Below are 20,474 nucleotides of genomic sequence, written 5' to 3'. Positions count from 1 at the left end.
TATACAGCATATTCCGAAATCACAGTAAATCTGATTAGATATCATGGTAGTAAAGGATGTTAGTCAAAATTTAGAGATCAGGTAAAAGAATTGAAATCAAAATCAGAACATACATATATATATATATGGTCTTGATCAAGAGGTCCAAACAATAACAATAATATCATGAACCACTTTTGTCAAATAGAAGAAGAAAACATGTTGTAAGCAGAAAAAGAAGATGAAACAGTGTGAGTGAGAGAGTTACTGAGAAAATCTCCTAAGGTGAATTCTTTAGTGTCAACCCACTTCTGGTAATTGACATTAGACTTCTCAGTGTTGTCAAACCAGCCTAAAGAGTCTCCCACTGTGTGATTCTTGTAAGCATGAGCAGATCCTGAGAGGCGGAAGAAAAGGAGAAGACAAGAGAGAATTGATTACATAGGATGAAAAGAGCTTCTTCCTCTTCCCTGTTTCATTCTTCTTGGGGTTTGTGAAGGTGTTGGAAGCATAGTAAAACTGGCTTTTTATTACTGGGTGGCTTGAGAGAAATGGAATGTGGGATTCTTGTGCTGCCAACTATGGACTTACTATGAACCTCTCCCTTTCTGCTTAATTACTAAAATAGTGACTACTCCATGCTAATAATTTGTGTCAAGTTCTTTTCTTTACATTTTCTTTTTCAGTTACATTTATTAACAGGATATCATCTGCTTCAACGTCAGAAACTAATATTTTAAATCTATGAATTAATTCAATTTGATTTTTTCACCATGAAGAATGAACTTGCAGGCAAGGCGACATACATAAGATAACTTTGATCTCATTACTTTTTTGGGACTATATTGTGACTAAACCTTTATGATTAGGTTGAAGGTGGTTTTACTTATTTTAATGATCTTTTGATTAATATGATCTCTATATAGATAGTAGCAGCTCCTCTAAGATGAGTTACAAAGTGAATCAACAAAGGTATCTTTCTCTTCGGACAACCATTTGAACAACAATACTTTCATATTTACATTTTTTACTTGTAACAGCAATACTTTCATATTTGCATTTTTTACTTTCTCCATTCCATTCAGTGGTTCCTTTTCAATATTGATACTAATACACTGACTTTGTTAAAATGGTGAAGCTTTATTAAACAGACTGCCTGAGTTATCAATTTCACATACAGAGAACGAAATTGAAATCTTCAATTTTCACCTTTTCTCCCGATTGTTGGGCCTTCTGGATCTTTTTCTTTTTTCTGCTCATGTTGCAAGTGCTATATGGATACAACAGGTACTCGAAGGAGCTTTGCAGAGGAATTATGGGTTAATAAATACAAGCCCAATTCACCGGAAGAGCTTGTTGTTCACAAGAAAAAGGTCAAGAATCTGATTCCTAAGAGGTCTTAATTTTGGTAGTGATGTGAATATCATCCCATTTTCTCCATTTTTGTGGCATTTGCAGGTTGAAGATGTTAAAACGTGGTTTGAAGAGAGGTTGAAACCTTCGAAGGTAAATCTAGGAGTAGAGCTGTAAGATTATAATTAAGTTTATTGACTTATGACTGTTCTCTTGTTTTTCTCGCACTAGAATGCTTAGCTTCATAGAGATTGTTATTCTTGTAAATGTGCTAAACAAGTTTTTAGAATGTGGTAATGATAAATTAATGTTGAATTGTCAATATGTTTAGAATGTTTGAAAGTTTGACCTGGTATAAAAATAGAACCTCGTCATCTTTTTGTTGTTGGTTGTTTTGAGTCTTCTAAATTCTTCCTCATACGTATATAATTCCTGATTTTACATTTCTATGAAACTTTCTTGTACTAGGTTATACTCCAAGTTACTATAAATTCTCCTCTCTGAACTTTATATATGCATTTTGTTGTTTTCTTTATGGCAAATTTACAGGGTGTTTACAATAATAATGTTCTCCTCATCGGTGGTCAGGCTGGAGTTGGAAAATCTGTATGTAGCTCTACCATCCTCATTTAGCCTCTTTAGCATACTGGCTCAGCCATTCAGGACAATTTGGAAATGTTAATTTTTGGAGCTTCAGGCTTCTGTAGCTTGGTGTTAAAATCATCTCTTCTATCTATTGTTGAATAAACTTTAATATAATTTGTGGGTTTTAAAGTTAGAAGTTACTAGAAAAGAGTAGAATGGGAGTTTGGATAGGTAAAAGGTCAAAAGTTGTGAGTGGGATTTTAATTGTGTTGTTAGTGGGGTTTTAAGGCCATAATGAAGACTTTTCTAGAAGAGCTTCCTAAAGCCTATAAATAGGATGCTCTCTCAATTGTAAGATGCACCACAGAAAGAAATACAATAGAGAGAATTACAAAGAAGAGTGTTTCTTTTAGAGAGAATTTATAGAGTGAGTGAGTGTCTGTTTTTTTACAATTTGGTATCAAGAGCCAATGGCGAATGTGACAGGTCAAATACCGCTACCACGGTTAACGAAGGCAACCAGATATGACAACTGGAGCATTCAAATGAAAGCTCTTCTCGGTTCTCAGGATTCATGGGAGGTGGTCGAAGAAGGTTTTGAAGAACCAACCAATACCACGGGTTATACGGCAGCTCAAACCAAGGCATTGAAAGAGATGCGATCGAAAGATAAGGCAGCTTTGTACATGTTGTATAGAGCTGTTGATGAGGCAATTTTTGAGAAGATTGCTGGTGCGTCCACTTCAAAGGAAGCATGGGACTTATTGGAGAAGGTGTTCAAAGGAGCTGACCGAGTTAAGCAAGTGCGTCTACAAACTCTGCGTGGCAAGTTGGAGAACATGAAGATGATGGAGTCAGAAAGTGTATCTGACTACATCACGCGTGTACAGGCTGTGGTGAATCAACTCAACCGAAACGATGAAACTCTGACCGATGCACGAGTTGTGGAGAAGATTTTGAGAACATTAACAGACAATTTTGAGAGTATTGTGTGCGCGATAGAAGAGTCAAAGGACCTTGCGATGCTCACAGTCGACGAGCTCGCCGGTTCTCTCGAGGCACACGAGCAACGAAAGAAGAAGAAGAAGGAGGAGGAAACACTCGAGCAAGCACTTCAAACCAAGGCGTCAATCAAAGACGAAAAGGTACTCTATCATCAAAATTCTCAATATAGAGGGCGTGATCGTGGAAGTCGTGGAAACGGTCGTGGTGGAAAAGGCAGCAACCATGAAGGGTACTATAAGGAGAAGGAACAGTCGAGCCAACCAAATTGGCGTGGAAGAGGACGTGGTAGAGGAAGAGGCGGCCGATCGAATTATTCCAACATCGAGTGCTACAAATGTCACAAATATGGTCACTATGCGAAGGATTGTAACTCTGACAAATGTTACAATTGTGGTAAAGTGGGGCATTTTGCAAAAGATTGTCGTGCTGATATAAAGATAGAAGAAACAACCAACCTAGCCTTGGAAGTCGAAACGAATGAAGGTGTTCTCTTGATGGCTCAAGATGAAGTCAACATTAACAATGACACTCTGTGGTACCTCGACTCTGGAGCAAGCAACCATATGTGCGGTCATGAGTACCTATTCAAAGATATGCAAAAGATTGAAGATGGTCATGTTTCATTTGGAGATGCATCAAAGGTGGAGGTCAAAGGGCGAGGTACGGTTTGCTACTTACAAAAGGATGGCTTAATTGGGTCACTCCAAGATGTTTATTACGTACCAGACCTCAAGACCAACATTTTGAGTATGGGGCAACTCACGGAGAAAGGTTACTCGATATTTTTGAAAGATCGACTCCTACACTTGAAGAACAAGCAAGGGCGTTTGGTTGCTCGAATTGAGATGGCAAGAAATCGGATGTACAAGCTGAATTTGAGAAGCATACGAGAAAAATGTTTGCAAGTCAACATAGAAGATAAGGCATCGTTGTGGCATCTCCGTTTTGGTCACCTACATCATGGTGGACTAAAAGAGTTAGCGAAGAAGAATATGGTGCACGGGCTACCCAACATGGACTACGAGGGAAAATTTTGTGAAGAATGTGTGCTCAGCAAGCATGTGAGAACCTCGTTTCCAAAGAAGGCTCAATATTGGGCTAAGCAACCTCTCGAATTGATTCATACCGACATATGTGGACCAATTACTCCAGAGTCCTTCAGCGGTAAAAGGTATTTCATTACCTTCATTGATGATTTCTCACGGAAAACTTGGGTTTACTTTCTGAAAGAAAAATCTGAGGCATTTGAGGTGTTCAAAAAGTTCAAGGTGATGGTGGAGAGGACAATTGATAAACAGATCAAAGCTGTACGATCTGATAGAGGTGGCGAGTATACTTCAACGGCTTTCATGGAGTACTGCGAGGAGCAAGGCATAAGGCGATTTCTAACTGCACCATACACTCCTCAACAAAATGGTGTGGCCGAGAGGAAGAATCGGACCATTCTCGACATGGTTCGATCAATGCTTAAGAGCAAAAAGATGCCAAAGGAATTTTGGGCGGAAGCTGTGCAATGCGCTATCTATGTGCAAAATCGATGTCCACATGTGAAGTTAGATGATCAAACACCACAAGAGGCATGGAGCGGACAAAAGCCAACAGTTTCTCATCTCAAAGTGTTTGGTAGTGTGGCTTATGCACACGTACCAGATCAACGAAGAACGAAGCTCGAAGACAAAAGCAAAAGGTATGTTTTTATTGGGTATGATGAGAAGACAAAAGGGTACAAGCTACTTGATCCAATAAGCAAGAAGGTGACGGTGAGTCGTGATGTGCAAATAAATGAAGCAAGCAAGTGGGATTGGAACAATTCTTCAGAGGTTATGATTGAAGTTGGAGAATCATCACCGACAAGTATAAATTCCGAAACAACCGATGATGAAGATGAACCACGACAACCTAAAATTCGAAGTTTGCATGATTTGTATGATTCGACAAATGAGGTACACCTAGTATGTCTTTTGGCAGATGCTGAAAATATCAGCTTTGAAGAGGCGGTGCGAGACAAGAAGTGGCAAACTGCCATGGATGAGGAGATTAAAGCGATTGACCGCAACAACACATGGGAGCTAACAGAATTGCCAGAGGGAAGTCAGCCCATTGGTGTGAAGTGGATATTCAAGAAAAATATGAATGCTCAAGGCGAGATAGAGAGGTACAAGGCGCGACTCGTTGCGAAGGGATACAAACAAAAGGAGGGAATTGACTACGATGAGGTGTTTGCTCCCGTTGTAAGAATGGAGACAATTCGATTGCTCATTTCCCAAGCGGCTCAATTTAAATGGCCGATATTTCAAATGGATGTCAAGTCGGCATTCTTGAATGGTGTGCTTGAAGAAGAAGTCTACATCGAACAACCACCTGGGTACATGAAAATCGGAGAGGAGAAGAAGGTGCTAAAATTGAAGAAGGCACTTTACGGGTTGAAGCAAGCACCGCGGGCATGGAATACTCGTATCGATACATACTTCAAGGAGAACGGGTTCAAGCAATGTCCTTACGAGCATGCTCTTTACGCAAAGAACAATGGAGGTAACATGATATTTGTTGCTCTTTATGTTGATGATCTCATTTTTATGGGTAACAATAATGATATGATAGAAGAGTTTAAGGGCACAATGAGACGGGAATTTGAGATGACAGATTTGGGATTGATGAAGTTTTTCCTTGGCTTGGAAGTTAGACAAAAAGAGACAGGTATTTTTGTATCACAGGAGACATATGCAAAGGAGATTTTGAAGAAGTACAAGATGGAAAATTGCAACCCAGTATCAATACCAATGGAACCAGGTGCAAAACTCTCAAAGTTCGATGGAGGAGAACGTGTCGATGCAAGTAGATACCGGAGTTTGATAGGAAGCCTTCGTTATCTCACATGCACGAGGTCGGATCTTTCATTAAGTGTTGGCATCATAAGTCGATTCATGGAGGAACCAGTTTACTCACATTGGAAGGCGTTGAAGCGAGTCCTACGGTACATCCAAGGTACTGTATCACTTGGATTGTTCTACTCAAAAGCAGAAGATTACAAGTTGGTGGGTTACTCTGACAGTGATTGGTGTGGAGACATAGATGATCGGAAAAGTACATCGGGATATGTATTCTTTATGGGCAACACAGCATTTTCTTGGCTTTCAAAGAAGCAACCGATCGTGATGCTATCAACGTGTGAAGCTGAATATGTGGCAGCATCTTGGTGTGTATGTCATGCGATATGGCTGAGAAACTTGTTGAGTAAGATGGAGCTAAAGCAACTAGATGCAACTGTGATTCAAGTTGACAACAAATCAGCAATTGAGTTGGCAAAGAACCCAGTGAACCATGAAAGAAGCAAACACATTGACGTTCGTTTTCACTTTATCCGTGATCATGTGAAGAAAGGAAGTGTGGAATTGGTGCATGTGGCAAGTCAGGATCAAGTTGCGGATATCTTCACAAAACCGCTACCGAAAGTATTTTTCGACAAATTCAAGAAGATGATTGGCATGATGGATGGTAGAAACATTTAAGTTTATGGGGGAGTTTTGTTGAATAAACTTTAATATAATTTGTGGGTTTTAAAGTTAGAAGTTACTAGAAAAGAGTAGAATGGGAGTTTGGATAGGTAAAAGATCAAAAGTTGTGAGTGGGATTTTAATTGTGTTGTTAGTGGGGTTTTAAGGCCATAATGAAGACTTTTCTAGAAGAGCTTCCTAAAGCCTATAAATAGGATGCTCTCTCAATTGTAAGATGCACCACAAAAAGAAATACAATAGAGAGAATTACAAAGAAGAGTGTTTCTTTTAGAGAGAATTTATAGAGTGAGTGTATGTTTTTTTACATCTATTACTAAATAGCACTCCACTTTACACTGATATGAAGAACCTTATTTTAATGTACTTTGATAGAAATACCACGTAGATATTTAAGCATTTCTTCTTTTCATTATGCAGGCTGCTATTCATGTAATTGCATCTCATCTGGGAGCAATAGTTTATAGGTGGAACACACCTACACCTGTAATTCGGCAGGAGCATCTCTATAATTCTGGCACAGGTAGGTTCAGCAACTATGTTTTGATGAGAAACTCATGATTTTAATTCACTTTAGCCTCTCTTGTTAAACATCTATTTTTCAGTGAAATTATTAGTGTCCTTGAGGATGTATTGTTAAATTACAATGTGCATTGAGTTTACATTCCAATGGGAGAATACGGGCTATTTGGGGTTGGTGGGATTTTAATGATTGAAATTTGTGACTTACTGCTTGTGACCTTTTTTTTCTTACTTTTTTTTTCCTTTTAAATTTTCTGATTCACACTAGGAACTCAATACACATCCAAGTTAGATGAATTTGAAAGTTGGATTATTGCTAATTTCCTATAAGGGGAGTCAAAGCCTCCCATCATACTTTTAATAGACGATCTTCCCATGACTAATGGCAAATCTACTTTTGGAAGACTTAAAAATTGCTTGCAATTTTTGGTGAAACCAACTCAAATACCCACAACAATATTGTTAAGTGACTATGGAAATGCTGACTCAGTAGATTATAATGCTCGTTGCCTGGAAGATTTGAAGTTATCTCTAGAGAGTTCTGGGGCTTGTAAGGTTACATCCTTGAAGAATTATCTTCTGGTTTTCAATGCATGTTATAAGAGAATATATATATATATATATATATATATATATATGTGTGTGTTAAACTTAGTTAGGGAAACTTTCAGGTTGCTTTCATTCCAATTACAGCGAATTCTATGAAGAAGATTCTCTTTAGAATATGCCAAGTGGAGCAGTGCGATGTGACTGTTGAGATACTGATCTAATAGCAAAAACAAGGGGAGGTGACATATCACTTCTTTATAATTTTTTATACTAGAGAAGACAGTTCAAAAGAAGATTAGTTGTATGTTGAATTATATAATAGATTTGACTATTTTTAACTTGTTTTCAGTAGTTTTCGTTGTCTAATATGATTTACTTTTAATTTATGTAGAACTCTTTCTTAAACTATGCATTTGAAGTTCATTTTTATTTAGTTTGATTGAATTTTGAGTATTTATAAGCATGTTTGAATTTTTTTTATAAACAAGTCAAAATATCATTTTAACATGAATAATACATATAAGAATAGTCATCGAAAATATTTAACCACCAAAATTATTTTGTCGCTTTAAGGGTTTCCATTTAGTCATTGAATTAGCCACCACAAGTTTTTTTTAATTAATTATTTTAATCCATTAGTGACCGATAATGGTGGTTGGTATCAGCGATCGAAAATGGTGGTCACTATCAGCCACCAATTTTTTATAAAAATTTGGTCACTAATTTAGTTTTTGAATCATGGTGACCAAATTTTCTATGACGAAATAGAGATCGAAATTTCAATCGCAAATTTGTGACCAATTTATAATTCGATCGTTAAATGCTTTGGGACTAGGATTTTCGCTTTCATCTTTTTTTGGTGACCATTTCGGTCGCAAATATGTTTAGCGACCGATTATAGTGCTTTTAGCGACCGAATTTGGTCGCTAAAAGTTATTTTTTTGTAGTGTAAGTGGATTGAAGTTTCTGTAAAAAAAAAGTCAAATCACTTTTGGGAAAAAAATTATAAAACAAACAAGTGCATAAAAAAAATTCATTCTAGAATATTTTTTGTTTTGAAATCTATTATGATGCTATTCTTAGGTTTCATATTTGAGTCTCTTATCTTGTTATTAGATCATTAACAAGTTCATTAGAGTTAGGTTTCTATTACTTGTTGAGTTTCAATTCTTTTTTATTCAAATCCCTTAGATTTCTTCTTTTCCAGTTTTTGTGAAATTTTGTCTCTGTGTTTTAGAATTTATTGTGTGTTTTATTTTGGTAAAAAAATCTGAAAAAAATCACATAACTATATTGGGATGTTCATGGTATTCGGTTAAAAAATAAAGTCCAAAAACAAAATAGAAAAAAAGTTATAAAGAGTAAAACTCAAGACGTTTTCAGCTCAAAAAAATAGTTTCATTGTGGTGTTGCTCTCGATATAAAATTTACTGTACCTTATTCCTCGGGCTTTTTGACATGATTTTTTTACCACAACTTACTTGACATGATGCGAAGTTGGGATAAAAGTTTGGGATTCAAATTCATTATAATATTTCCCCAGTAAATTTTAATGCTAAAAAACAGTTTCAAATTCTGAATACTGGTGTTGCAGTGTTTGATTTATTTCTCTTATAACAGACATCCGTTTGACCTAAAATTTGTTTCATTTGATCAAATATTGTGTTGAGATTCTCACATAAAAAGTTCATACACAATTTTTATGGATGAAGTTTCACAAATTTTGGAAGTTTCAGTGTCTGTTTCATTCTAGACTCTTTTTTTAAAAAATTTATTCTAGTGTTATTCTTAGGTTTCCTATTTGAGTGCTCACTGTTTTTGTTAGCTTTAATTGTTGATTTGTGTCTTAAAATACTCACTAAAGTTGTCATAATAATTCCATTTGAATTTAAAAATTATTTTTAATTGAGCTTTTCTTGATTTCTAATTGTTGGCCACCTAAGGTGAATTTCATCTTGTTTGGAATTGTGGTTTAGAAGTTGTGAAAGTTAATTTCTATTTGATGATTCCTTGTTAAATACTTGCAAACAACGTATAAAATTGGAAAGGGCAGCAATTGAAGATTGAGAATCAAGACCATAGAAAGTGAAGTAAGAATTGACAACTTGAAGAAAATAAAGAAAATCATTAAAAAATTGTAGTAATAGTAGCATTTTATTGCAGAACCTTTTTGTTCAAGATTATTTTCTTTGCTTATTTTGCTTACATTAGCTGGTTGGGAAAAGGCCTCCAAAGCAATTCCATTAAAAAACATTGTAATATTCAAATTCGTTCATTAGTAGGGGAAAGTGTGTTAAGTGGCTCAAAGTCTCACTTGCACTTTTACATAGGACACATCTAGTTTACTTTCTCATTTTTTGTTTTTCTTTAATTCATTTTTATTTAATTTCTTGCTTTCTTTTATTCTTTAAAGTCTCTGTGATACCTAGGTGATTGCTATCCATTTGTAGTTGATCTTCTTTTGATTAGGACGCCTTGCACACACCCCATTTAGGAAATAAAATTATTTTGAAGTTTCTCTTAAGAGAAATTTGTTAAGACTAACAGAGGTAAGCTTTGGCTAAGGAAAGACATAGTATTTCAGTAGTCCTAGTGACTCACCACTCTTCCTTGGGAGCGAACTTGGAGAAAGTTTGACTTGTTGACCTTGATTGGAACTTCACCAAATCTAAAACCTATTTGTGAAAATACCTTTATCACTCTTGTGAAAACCATTTCTTTTTAATTTCAAAATAGGTGATCATAACCATGCATCTAGTGTTCAAGGAAGTAATAGGGAACAAGAAGAGCGTTATGGGTGGAGAGAAGAACTTAGTTTTTTTTTTAAAAAAAATTAGAAAATTAAATAGAGAAGACAAATAGAAAATTTGATGATTTTGGAAATGAAATTAAAAAAAGATATGAAGGACTTGTTCACCCAAATGGTTTTCAACCAAAATAAGGGCAAGGGGCCGAAAGAAGAAGAACCTAGGCGTAGAAGAAATCTTGACTTTGATGAACACTCCGAGAGGGAGAATTTGTATCAGCTCCACAGACTTCAACAAAGAGATAAAACTGTAGAAGAATACAGGCAAAACATGGAGTTACTTGTGTTGAGGGCAGGAATAAGGGAAGAGCCTAGAAAAACCATTGACAAATTTTATAGTGGTCTAAACCTAGAAATTCGTGATAGGTTTAAATTTTTACCTTTTGATGAATTGAATAATTTGGTTCATTTTTGTGTTAGGGTAGAACAACAACTCAATAGAAGGTATGCTTTTAAGGAAGATTATCCTAACGCACGCTAATCCATAAGAGAGTTTATGAGGTAGGGTTATCCTTCCAAATCCAAGTATAAAAGCCTACGAGAGGAAGAAAGAAAAAGAAAAATAGAAAAGTCTATGACTAGAGATGAACTAGATATTAATAACATTTTACCTTCTATGAACAAAACCTTGTGAGGAAGTGCATAAAGAAAAATTTGCGTCTAGAGCTAGATATAGATATAGATTGTTCCTCCATATAAAAGACAAATGAAGGTTTGATTGAAAAAGAAGAAGAATTGGAAACCAAAAAGAAAGAAGAGTCTCTTATGACACCCCCTACAAACATAGCCAAGAAAGAATCCTTAAAGGGGGATTTCAATACTTTGAACTCTTCTTTTTAATTAGATAATGCTAATTCTTCTTTACAAAAATCTCAAAAACAACAATTTGTGATGTTGTTTACTAGTTTAGGCAAAGAACAACACAAAGTGAACAAAAATATTTTTGAAAAGAATCCTATTATTAAAAAAAATTATAAAAATAAAGGGCCTTATTTTTATTCTATTTTCTTTTTCTTTAATGTTCTTTTAAAGAAACTTGTTTCATGTTTGTTTGATGTTTATTGTAGATGGATATTTGATCCTGGAGAAAAATAAAAAATAAACATAGGTTGTTGTCATTGAACTTCATTCAGGATATGAGGACAAATCCTTCTCAAGAGGGGGAGAATGATGAAAATCCATCTAGCCTCGAAACATTTGGCTAAGAAGATTAAAAGCAAAAAATGGAGCTCAGAAGACTCTCATCTTAGGTAGAATTAATTGTTGTATGCTCTTCCATTTTTCTCTAGTTTTACAAACATTGTACATAGTAGTATAATCTTTATTTTGGACTTGATTAGATCATTTTCTTGGGCCATGTTTTGGGCTAATTTTCATTGGTCATGTATTGGACCAATTAGAGTAAAGTGTAAATAGAAAAAGAAAGAGTCTCGCTAGAGTTACAATTTGACCTCCTTGGATCCAATGCAACTCTAGACTAGGATGCACAAATAAATTAGTAGAGTACAAATAGAAAGCATGAAGTGACAATGAAGGCATGAAGGTTCATATGTCATCCACTCAATAAAGAGGATTCCCACCAATGCCGAAAGGTCATTTGTCTTAATGAGAATGAAGATGATTTCCTCCAATTAGAGGAGGACACTTGTCAACCTCTAATTTGAGAGGATTTTCTCTAATTATGTGGAAAACTTAAAATTAAGAATTTTGTAGCCATAAAATTCAAAATATAAAACTACTTTTAAATTACATTTTTTAAGTTTTACAAAATGAAAGAAAAATAAAAAAATTATAAAAATATAAATTTTATAAGGTTTTATAATTGCAGCAATACTTCTAAAAATTTTAAAATTTTAATATTACTAACTAAGAAGTAATACGATGAAGCTCATTCAAAGTAGGATAAAATATAATTGTTTTAATAAGAGTATTACATTATATGTAGTGCTAAATTCAAGTTTGGAAAGACAACTGATAATAGGGTTTATTAATTAAGAAATTATTTTATAGTAATTGATTATTAAAATGATATTTATACGTTAAACATGGATCATCAAGTTTATTTTACACACGTTTGAGAGATAAGTTGAAAAGAGTGTGATGTTGTGTATTTAAGTTGTTTATATATCAGTTGTTTTTAAAACTTTAAAAAAGACAAACAAGATAGATAGAAATGTTCTTTAAACAGATTTTTGTGATATAGCAGCCCTTTAGATTCTTGATGATATGCTCCATTAATTGCTATAAGACTTCATTCTTACTCATTAATTAAGGTAAAATATTTAAAAATCTTATTTTAATGTTGTGATTAAACTCATTTTATCCATGATTATGATGTAAAGTAAAATAATGAGTGGAGTTGAGAAGGAAAATAAAGTAGATTCTTAAGATTTGGTAGGTAGGTGTTATATTTGCAGAGTTGCAGACAGAAGAAAATGAAATAGAAATTAGAGTAAAGAAAGAAAGAATAGAATGAAGAAGGAAACTAAAAACCTTTGGGTTCAGTTTCCTTAAGAACTTGGGATTTCTGCGCCATAGCGAGGCAGTACTTGGCGATGTCTCTGAACTTGGGGACACTCCTAAGGTCCACCTTAGTTCCGTCCTTCAGGGTTATGATAACGTCACCCCACTCTCCGATGAAGCGTGGCACCACCTGCACGTCCTTTATCACGCTGTACCCGAAGTCGCTGCGGTCCTCACCCGTCAGCCCCGAGATCACCGTCACCCTCAGGTTGCTGAACCTGTACCGCAGGTACATGGCGCGTGACACTGCCGCTAGGGTTAGGGGGAGCCAGAAGAGCGTAAATCCCAGAACGAGGTTCGCCACGAGGTCGCCGTAGTGGGCCCCGCCGTCGAAGAATATGGTCTCGCCGGAGGCGGAGGAAGTGGTAGGGGTGGCGGCCGTGCGGGGATTATTGGTGGGGGAGGACACGTGGAGGCGCGTGAGTCGACGGTGGGATTTGAAGAAGAATGTGGAGAGGGGAGGGCAGGAGGGTTGGTTGTTGACGGTGGCGGAGGCAGCGGTTGTGGCGGCGATGGGTGGCGAGAGGATGGGTATGGAGGCCATGTGGGATGTGAGTGTAATTAATTATGTTATCCGTTTAGAAGGGAGGAGTTTTTGAGTGGCAGGTAATGAGTTTTTTGGTGGAAGAGGAGTGGGACCACTTTTTCCTAACCGGCCTTCATCTAGCCACGTGGCATATTATTAACCACTGTTCTTACTTATGGGAGGCCCAATGCTATTAATGGGCTCTTCCAACCGATAACAATAGGGTTTTTTCTTCCTGCACCCCTACGTTTTTCTTCTTTCATCTCCATAATTTTCTAAATCCTAAAACTGGTCCTGACCTTTTATTTGAAAAAGGGCATCGTAGTTACCGAAAATCAGGATCTGGGAATGTGCTATGAATTCATCAATCTGGAACTGAATCAGTTTTTTTTTTCTGGATGAGGGGGTGTTCCAAAAGCAAATTTTGCATAAATTATTGATCTTTGGATTATTGAATCTGGAAGCCTAATTCTGTTACAGATTGGTGGATCCGGAATGCTCTTTTTTTAATTATGGATTTCTGAATCCATAATGCATATTTTTGTTATCCATAATGCATATTTCTGTTACGAATTGGTGGATCTATAATGTTTTTTTTTAATGATAGATTTTTGAATGTGAAATGCATATTTTGAATTACGGATTGGTGGATCCAAAATTTTACTGGAAGTACCAATCCGAAATGTTTTTGGATTCCATAATCCTGAATGCAAAAATATAAATAGAGTTCAAGTGCATTTTAGGATTTTTAAAAAATAATAGGAACAGTTTGGTCTTTACATAACACTGTAGGAATGCAGAAAGAAACTACCTAACAATAGTTTCACAAGCCCAATATTTCAAGCCACACGATGGTGGCTGTTCTCTTACACATATTCACAAATACAATAAATATATAATCTTCAAAATAATTTGTCAGCAATAGTCTTACTTTCTTTTCGACTGTGTTTGGATTGAGGAGAGGATTCGTGAGAAGGGGAGGGAGTGGATTTGTGAAGATTAGAGATGATGTGTGAGGATATGTGAGATTGTTTGGATTGAGGGATGATAGAGTGGATTTGTGAATATGGTTTATTGTAAGTTTACAAATTTATCCTTGTTATTAAAAAATATTTAAATAATAAATTATGATTTTTTTTAATGTTTGAATTAATTAAATGTTTTTAATATATAATGTTCATAATTATTTATATTTTTTAATAAAAAAATAGAAAATATTTTTGTGTTAAATTAAAATAAATTTATTAAATACATTAAAATTTATGAAAATAATATTTATTATTATATTCATTTGTTACTTTATATAATTATATGTATATGGTTGATATTATAATTTATTTTTATTATTTATAATTATATGTTGTTATTAATAGTATAATTAAATGTTTTTAAAATTATAAATAATAAATAAATTTATATAATATTTAATTTTGTATATTGTAATAAAATGTATGCACAAGGATATTTTGGTAAAATACAATAATCCTAATCAATTTCTACAAATATCTTCATTTTGTGAAGAATGAAAAAAACCATCCACATTCTCCTCTCATCCACTCTTCCACCTTGGAAACCCTTGAAACAAACCCAAATAATCTCCCCTCCCTCCTCCCTCATGGAAACAAGATGACAATTTTCTAAACTCATTTTGATTTTAATAAAGATTTCTACACTGGCTAACTAATATGAATAAGGTAATATTTTACTTTTTTAAATTGAGTACAAGGATGAAATATGAATTTATATTTATATGAATTGTTTTATATATATATATATATATATATATTTTAAATTTTATCTTTATATTAAAGTAGTTATGATAAGTATTTTAGTTATTTTGTAATTTTGTAAATATTAAAACACTTATAAGAAAAAAATTTGGATTGAAGTTTTGAATATAAAATATATCTGCATCTTCTCAGTTTTGACGGTTAGTTTCTTTTATGAAATATTAATATTTTTATTTTTAATGTTACATCTTCAATCAACAGTATAACATTTAATTTATTGAATTATTTTATCATTATAAATTTATAATTAATTTTAATAAATATAAATACCTATATAATAATTGTAAAAATAAAAAATATGGATAGTATTTGTAGTCGTATTTATTCCAATATTCATCATCATCTTCATATATATTTCTATCTTATATTACTAAAATTTTTAATTTTTATAGATAATATAAAATAATTATATTAATTTTTTTATTCTTAATTTCATAATTTATGATTAGGTTATTTGATTTTTTACTCTTTTTTATAACTATTTATCCTTTATCTAATTATTATTTGATACTTTCATCTTATATTTGTACAATTATAATTTTTTCTTAATATTTAACGTTAGTGAAAAAAATAATATTATTTTGACATTAAATACTTGATAATATCATTTTTTTTAATGATATTTATTTTTTATAAACAAATTACTTAATTAATAGTTGTAATATAAGGGATGGGAATGAGTACGGGTGATCATGAATTGGGTTTTTTAAAATCCAATCTAGATCTAATTCAAATCTAAATAAATGGATTGGATTTAAAATCTATATCCATTTTAGCTTGATCAAATTTATTTAGATTTTTTCAAATCTATTTAAAGTGGATTAAATCTAGATTAAATCCACTTTATCAATTAGATTAAATCCATTTCAATTTGGACATGAGCTAACCTGACTCTATCTGGGCCCGAGTCCATTCGGTTAGACCTGGTGGACCCGGGTCAAATCAGGTTGACCTGGACCAGGACCGACTCGACTAAACATGGGCACGGACCGACTCGACTCTACATGGGCTCGAGCCGACTCACTTCAACATCGTCCCGGATGTCGAGTTGAGTCAGTATGGGCCAATGTCGAGCCGAGTCAACCCATGCCGTTGTCGAGCTGAGTCGGTTCGGGCCCATGTCGAGTTGAGTTGGCTAGACCCAATGTCGAGCTGAGTCGGTTTGGGCCAATGTGTAGCCGAATCGGTCTTGGTCGATGTCAAGCCGTTGTCGTGTCGAGTCGAGTCAGTCCTGGCCAATGTCAAACCGAGTCGGTCTGGGTCGAAGTCGAATGCCCAGACCCATGTTGAGCAGAGGCGCCCCGGACCCATGTCGAGTCGAGTTGGCTCGGGGCGATGTCGAGCTGAGTCGGCTTGGGCAGATGTCAAGTCGAGTCGGTCCTAACTAATGTCGATCCGAGTCGATCTGTGTCGATGTCGAGCTAAGTTGGCCCGGACCGATATCGAGCCGAGTCGACCTGTGCTGGTGTCGAGCCGAGTTGGCTGGGCCAATATCGAGCTGAGTCAGCTCAACTTGGACTCGGATTGACTTGGCTCAACCTAGGTCGGGACCAAATCAAAATCCAACCCAAATTCATTTTGAATAATCCATAAATGTATCCTATTTAATATATATCCAATTAAATGAAATGCACTTAAAATCCAATTAAAATCCAAAAATATCGATTTGAATTTGAGATAAATTCATTTAAATAAATTAAAAGTAATATGAATTTAAATAATTAAGGATTGAATTTTTTCTTACCCTTAGGTATGAGTGTGTACTCCGATGAAAGTGAAAATAAGATAAAATATTTATACCCATTAAGTATGATCATTAAGTATGATGATGAAGATAGTAAAACCCGCATAATTATTCTAGATAAATATATTAATTTTGTTTAAATTTATATTATTTTAATTTTTCAAATATAATTATTATTTTATGAAATTATGTAAATTAATTGTCATACTTAAATGCATTTAGGCTGCCAGCCATACAAATCAGATAAAAAAAACTTAAAATTCAATTTAGGTTAAAACCTTTTTTTTTTGTGTGCCTTATCTAACTTATTTTATAAACTTGTCAGGCCGACTTGTTGGCTCATTAAGCCGAGTTTATTTTTTAAGTCTAATTAAACATAATTTATTTTTAATCCATTTTTCTTTTCTATAATGTTTAACAAAATTTTCAATAAGATTAAATGTTATACACTTTTTATATAATAACAGTCGTTTATCTTACTTTAATTTTAAATAAAAGAAATTCATAAAAAAAAAAATTCCATTGATATGGTCTAGACGGTATGCTAAAATTGACAATTAATTTGTCTGTGGGACAGAACTTTTATTGGCCAAACATTGTTTTAACACTATACAAGAATTGATCCGAGGACTACCGAGTTAACTCCCAACTCCTAAAACAAGTCTTACATCACTCGGTTAAAAGACTAGGTTATATAACAATGTTTTAAATATTAATACGTGAGATAAATTATACTTCGTCTAACTACTAGTTTAAAATTAAAAGACTTGGTTGTAAAAAAAGGTTTTAGATATTATTATGTGAAATTAATATTTAATTAAATTAGAGATAATTTTATAAAATTAAAAAAATTATTGGTATATGAAGTAGTTTTTATTATTAATAAAAACTTATAAAATAGTTTCTAAATTAGTTACTTATTTTATTTTGTATTCTAAATTAGTTCATATTAGTTTTTTAGAAACTAATTTAGAATCTAAAATGCTAGTAATTAAAATCCTGGTAGCTAATTTAAATATCAACTTAGAAATCATTTTATAAATTTTTATTAATAACAGAAACCGCTTTACATATAACTAATTTTTTAGTCTCTAAAATATTATCTAATTTAGTCAATATAATGACTAACTATTTTTTGTCTCTAATTTTGGTTACTATCCAATGATTTTCTTGTAGTAATATAAGACCAATAATAAATTGCAAGCAACTAATAATTTACACCGTTCTTGAATCATTCACGCAAAATACTTATTTATAGTAATGGAAGCTTCTTTGTTATTGTTGGAGTTAACTTGTAAGAACAATCTTAAAAAAAATGTAATCAATCATCCATCTACAAAGGATAACCTAATTGAATTCAAAATATCTTTTATTTAACTTACTCAATTATTGGTTTGACCTTATTTCAATTTAGAGGATATGAACATGGACAAAACGAAATTCATCGTCACTCAACCAATAATCTTTGGATGAATCACTAGGGTATCCAAATTTGTTCAAAAGTAACAACGTTGAGTGGGCATCCTCATTTTAAGTAGTTCGATGATCATTCCCCAAACTTATATTGGACAACAAGCTTACACTTCTCAAATATCGTGAACAAAAATAGATTTTCTCACGATATAAGTAGCATGCACATACTGATTCTTCTACCTTGTAAATTTACCCACTAATCATTTTGCATCTCCCATAATCTTACACTAAAGAGAAAAAAAATTCTTAGGTATTGTTGAATTCATAACACTGAAATTAATAAAAGGGAGGTTACCTTTCAAAACGATACATTCATTGGTACTAAACATGACCACCAAGGATTGCTTTCATAGGAAGATGAATAATAATTTATATTTAATTATATAAATTGTATTTTTACTTTTTTATAATTTATATTGCGCATGCTAATTAAATTTATAAACATGTGCGTAGTACTGTTAAATAATTTAAGTATTTATGTTTCTTTATAAGAATTAATAATTAATATCTAAGTAATATCTGAAATATGTTATTTTAAAGAAAAAATAAAACTTAATAAATAAGTAATTATTATATGCAGTTTAATTTAATTTCCTGTGCAATTAAAAAACTTATATATATATATATATATATATAATATTTTAAGAAACCTAAAGGGTAGATTATTTTTTATGATAGATTTTTAAAATAACTTATAAATATATAAAAATTAATTGCTTAACAAATTCAAACTATATTTTTAATATTCTAATAAACCTGTATAACATCTGAATATGATATATAGTTTACATAAATAAAGTACATCTCACATCTCTATTTTTATTATTTATTTGGATAAACAACTTATATTTTAAACAAGTGAAATTATAAAAACTAAACGCAAACAATCTTATCAACTTCATTTTGAGCTTGATTTCATATCTTATTAGATCTTCAATGAGGTTGTGGCACCTTGATTCCTTTTATGACTTATGGGCCAGCATAACGTGTTTATAAGGTTTGTTCTGATATATAATATAAACCACTTAATGTACCCCTATATTCCCCATCACTCACATATAATAAAATGAATATTCAATAAACCAAGCCATGGAGATGAAGCCATTAGTTGAGCTATGCTTCCTTTTCCTTGTTCTCGTTCTTGTTCGTCAACCATTACTGTTAATATTAATTCTTCATGTTTATAACTATATTTATTATCAATGCTAAGGATTGCATCCTATTAATATAACTATTCATGCCTCCATCTACATGTATATCTAATGCCTATGTTCTGTTAGTGTAATTATACTTGTTGAGAAGAGGGTAATGAGAAATTGCAACACAACAGAAGTCTAATAATGGTTTAGATGGTTCCAATTAAAGAATGGAAATGAAGTTACTTTTGTAGATTAGTAAAGAAATTTGGTATGAATAAGGTAGGGCTAACAAGGTAGGTAGAGCTAACGGTTTATGGAACTAGAAAGAAATGGTTGGATGGATTCAAAATGTAGCAGATGACACGCTTAGGGAATAAGAGGCTTTGGACCTAACTTGAAAAGAGAATTGGTGATGAGATGCTACTGTTGAAGAGAAGGTTGGGTTGTTAGGTTGCTGGAACTTTCTTGGTTGTGGGTTATTTTTCAGAGGTGTGTTTAGTTTAAAGGTCTCTTTAACCTTTTGTATATGTAGTATTAGAACACCTCTCTTTCTTGTTCACTCTTTTGTTTACGAGTTTGAATATTCCTTAAATTTTTTTTATAGGTTTTATGTAAACTTGTAGAACTTTGATTTGTATGTGCTTATAGGTTTTGTGTTAATTTGTGGGACTTTCATTTGATCACTATAAGAAAAAAGTGTTTTAATGGGAGATTATTTAGCGGAGGTTGATATAATAATCTTAGGAATTGATTTAATTAACAGAGAGTTTTTTAGCATTTGTTAAGTTCCAAAGGTTATTCAAAAACCTCAACAAAATAATAGACGTTTCTTTAACCTTCGTTAAATTTCAAAGGTTTATTTTATAACCTCAGAAAAATAACGAAGGTTTTTTAACCTTCGTTAAATTCCAAAGGTTTATTCTAAAACCTCAGCAACATAAAAGAGGTTTTTTTAACCTTCGTTAAAT

The 20,474-nt window shown here is 33.2% G+C and overlaps 1 protein-coding gene and 1 pseudogene across 1 annotated transcript; one reads left to right on the top strand and one right to left on the bottom strand.

The window, feature by feature from the left end:
- The first annotated feature begins 951 nt into the window (after positions 1-951).
- LOC137810782 (cell cycle checkpoint protein RAD17-like) lies at positions 952-8,128 on the top strand (annotated as a pseudogene).
- Positions 8,129-12,670: 4,542 nt separating this feature from the next.
- On the bottom strand, positions 12,671-13,430 carry LOC137810781 (uncharacterized). The gene has a single exon (XM_068612205.1). The coding sequence runs from the start codon at positions 13,376-13,378 to the stop codon at positions 12,797-12,799; it is 582 nt and encodes a 193-aa protein (XP_068468306.1). The 5' UTR covers positions 13,379-13,430; the 3' UTR covers positions 12,671-12,796.
- Positions 13,431-20,474: the final 7,044 nt, after the last annotated feature.

The sequence above is a fragment of the Phaseolus vulgaris genome, chromosome 2 (assembly GCF_000499845.2).
Source record: "Phaseolus vulgaris cultivar G19833 chromosome 2, P. vulgaris v2.0, whole genome shotgun sequence".
Classification (NCBI taxonomy): domain Eukaryota; kingdom Viridiplantae; phylum Streptophyta; class Magnoliopsida; order Fabales; family Fabaceae; genus Phaseolus; species Phaseolus vulgaris.
This window is presented reverse-complemented; position numbering and strand designations above follow the sequence as displayed.

Excerpts from the sequence above, each read along its gene's own strand:
- LOC137810781 (XM_068612205.1), bottom strand. The coding sequence starts at position 13,378 with ATGGCCTCCATACCCATCCTCTCGCCACCCATCGCCGCCACAACCGCT.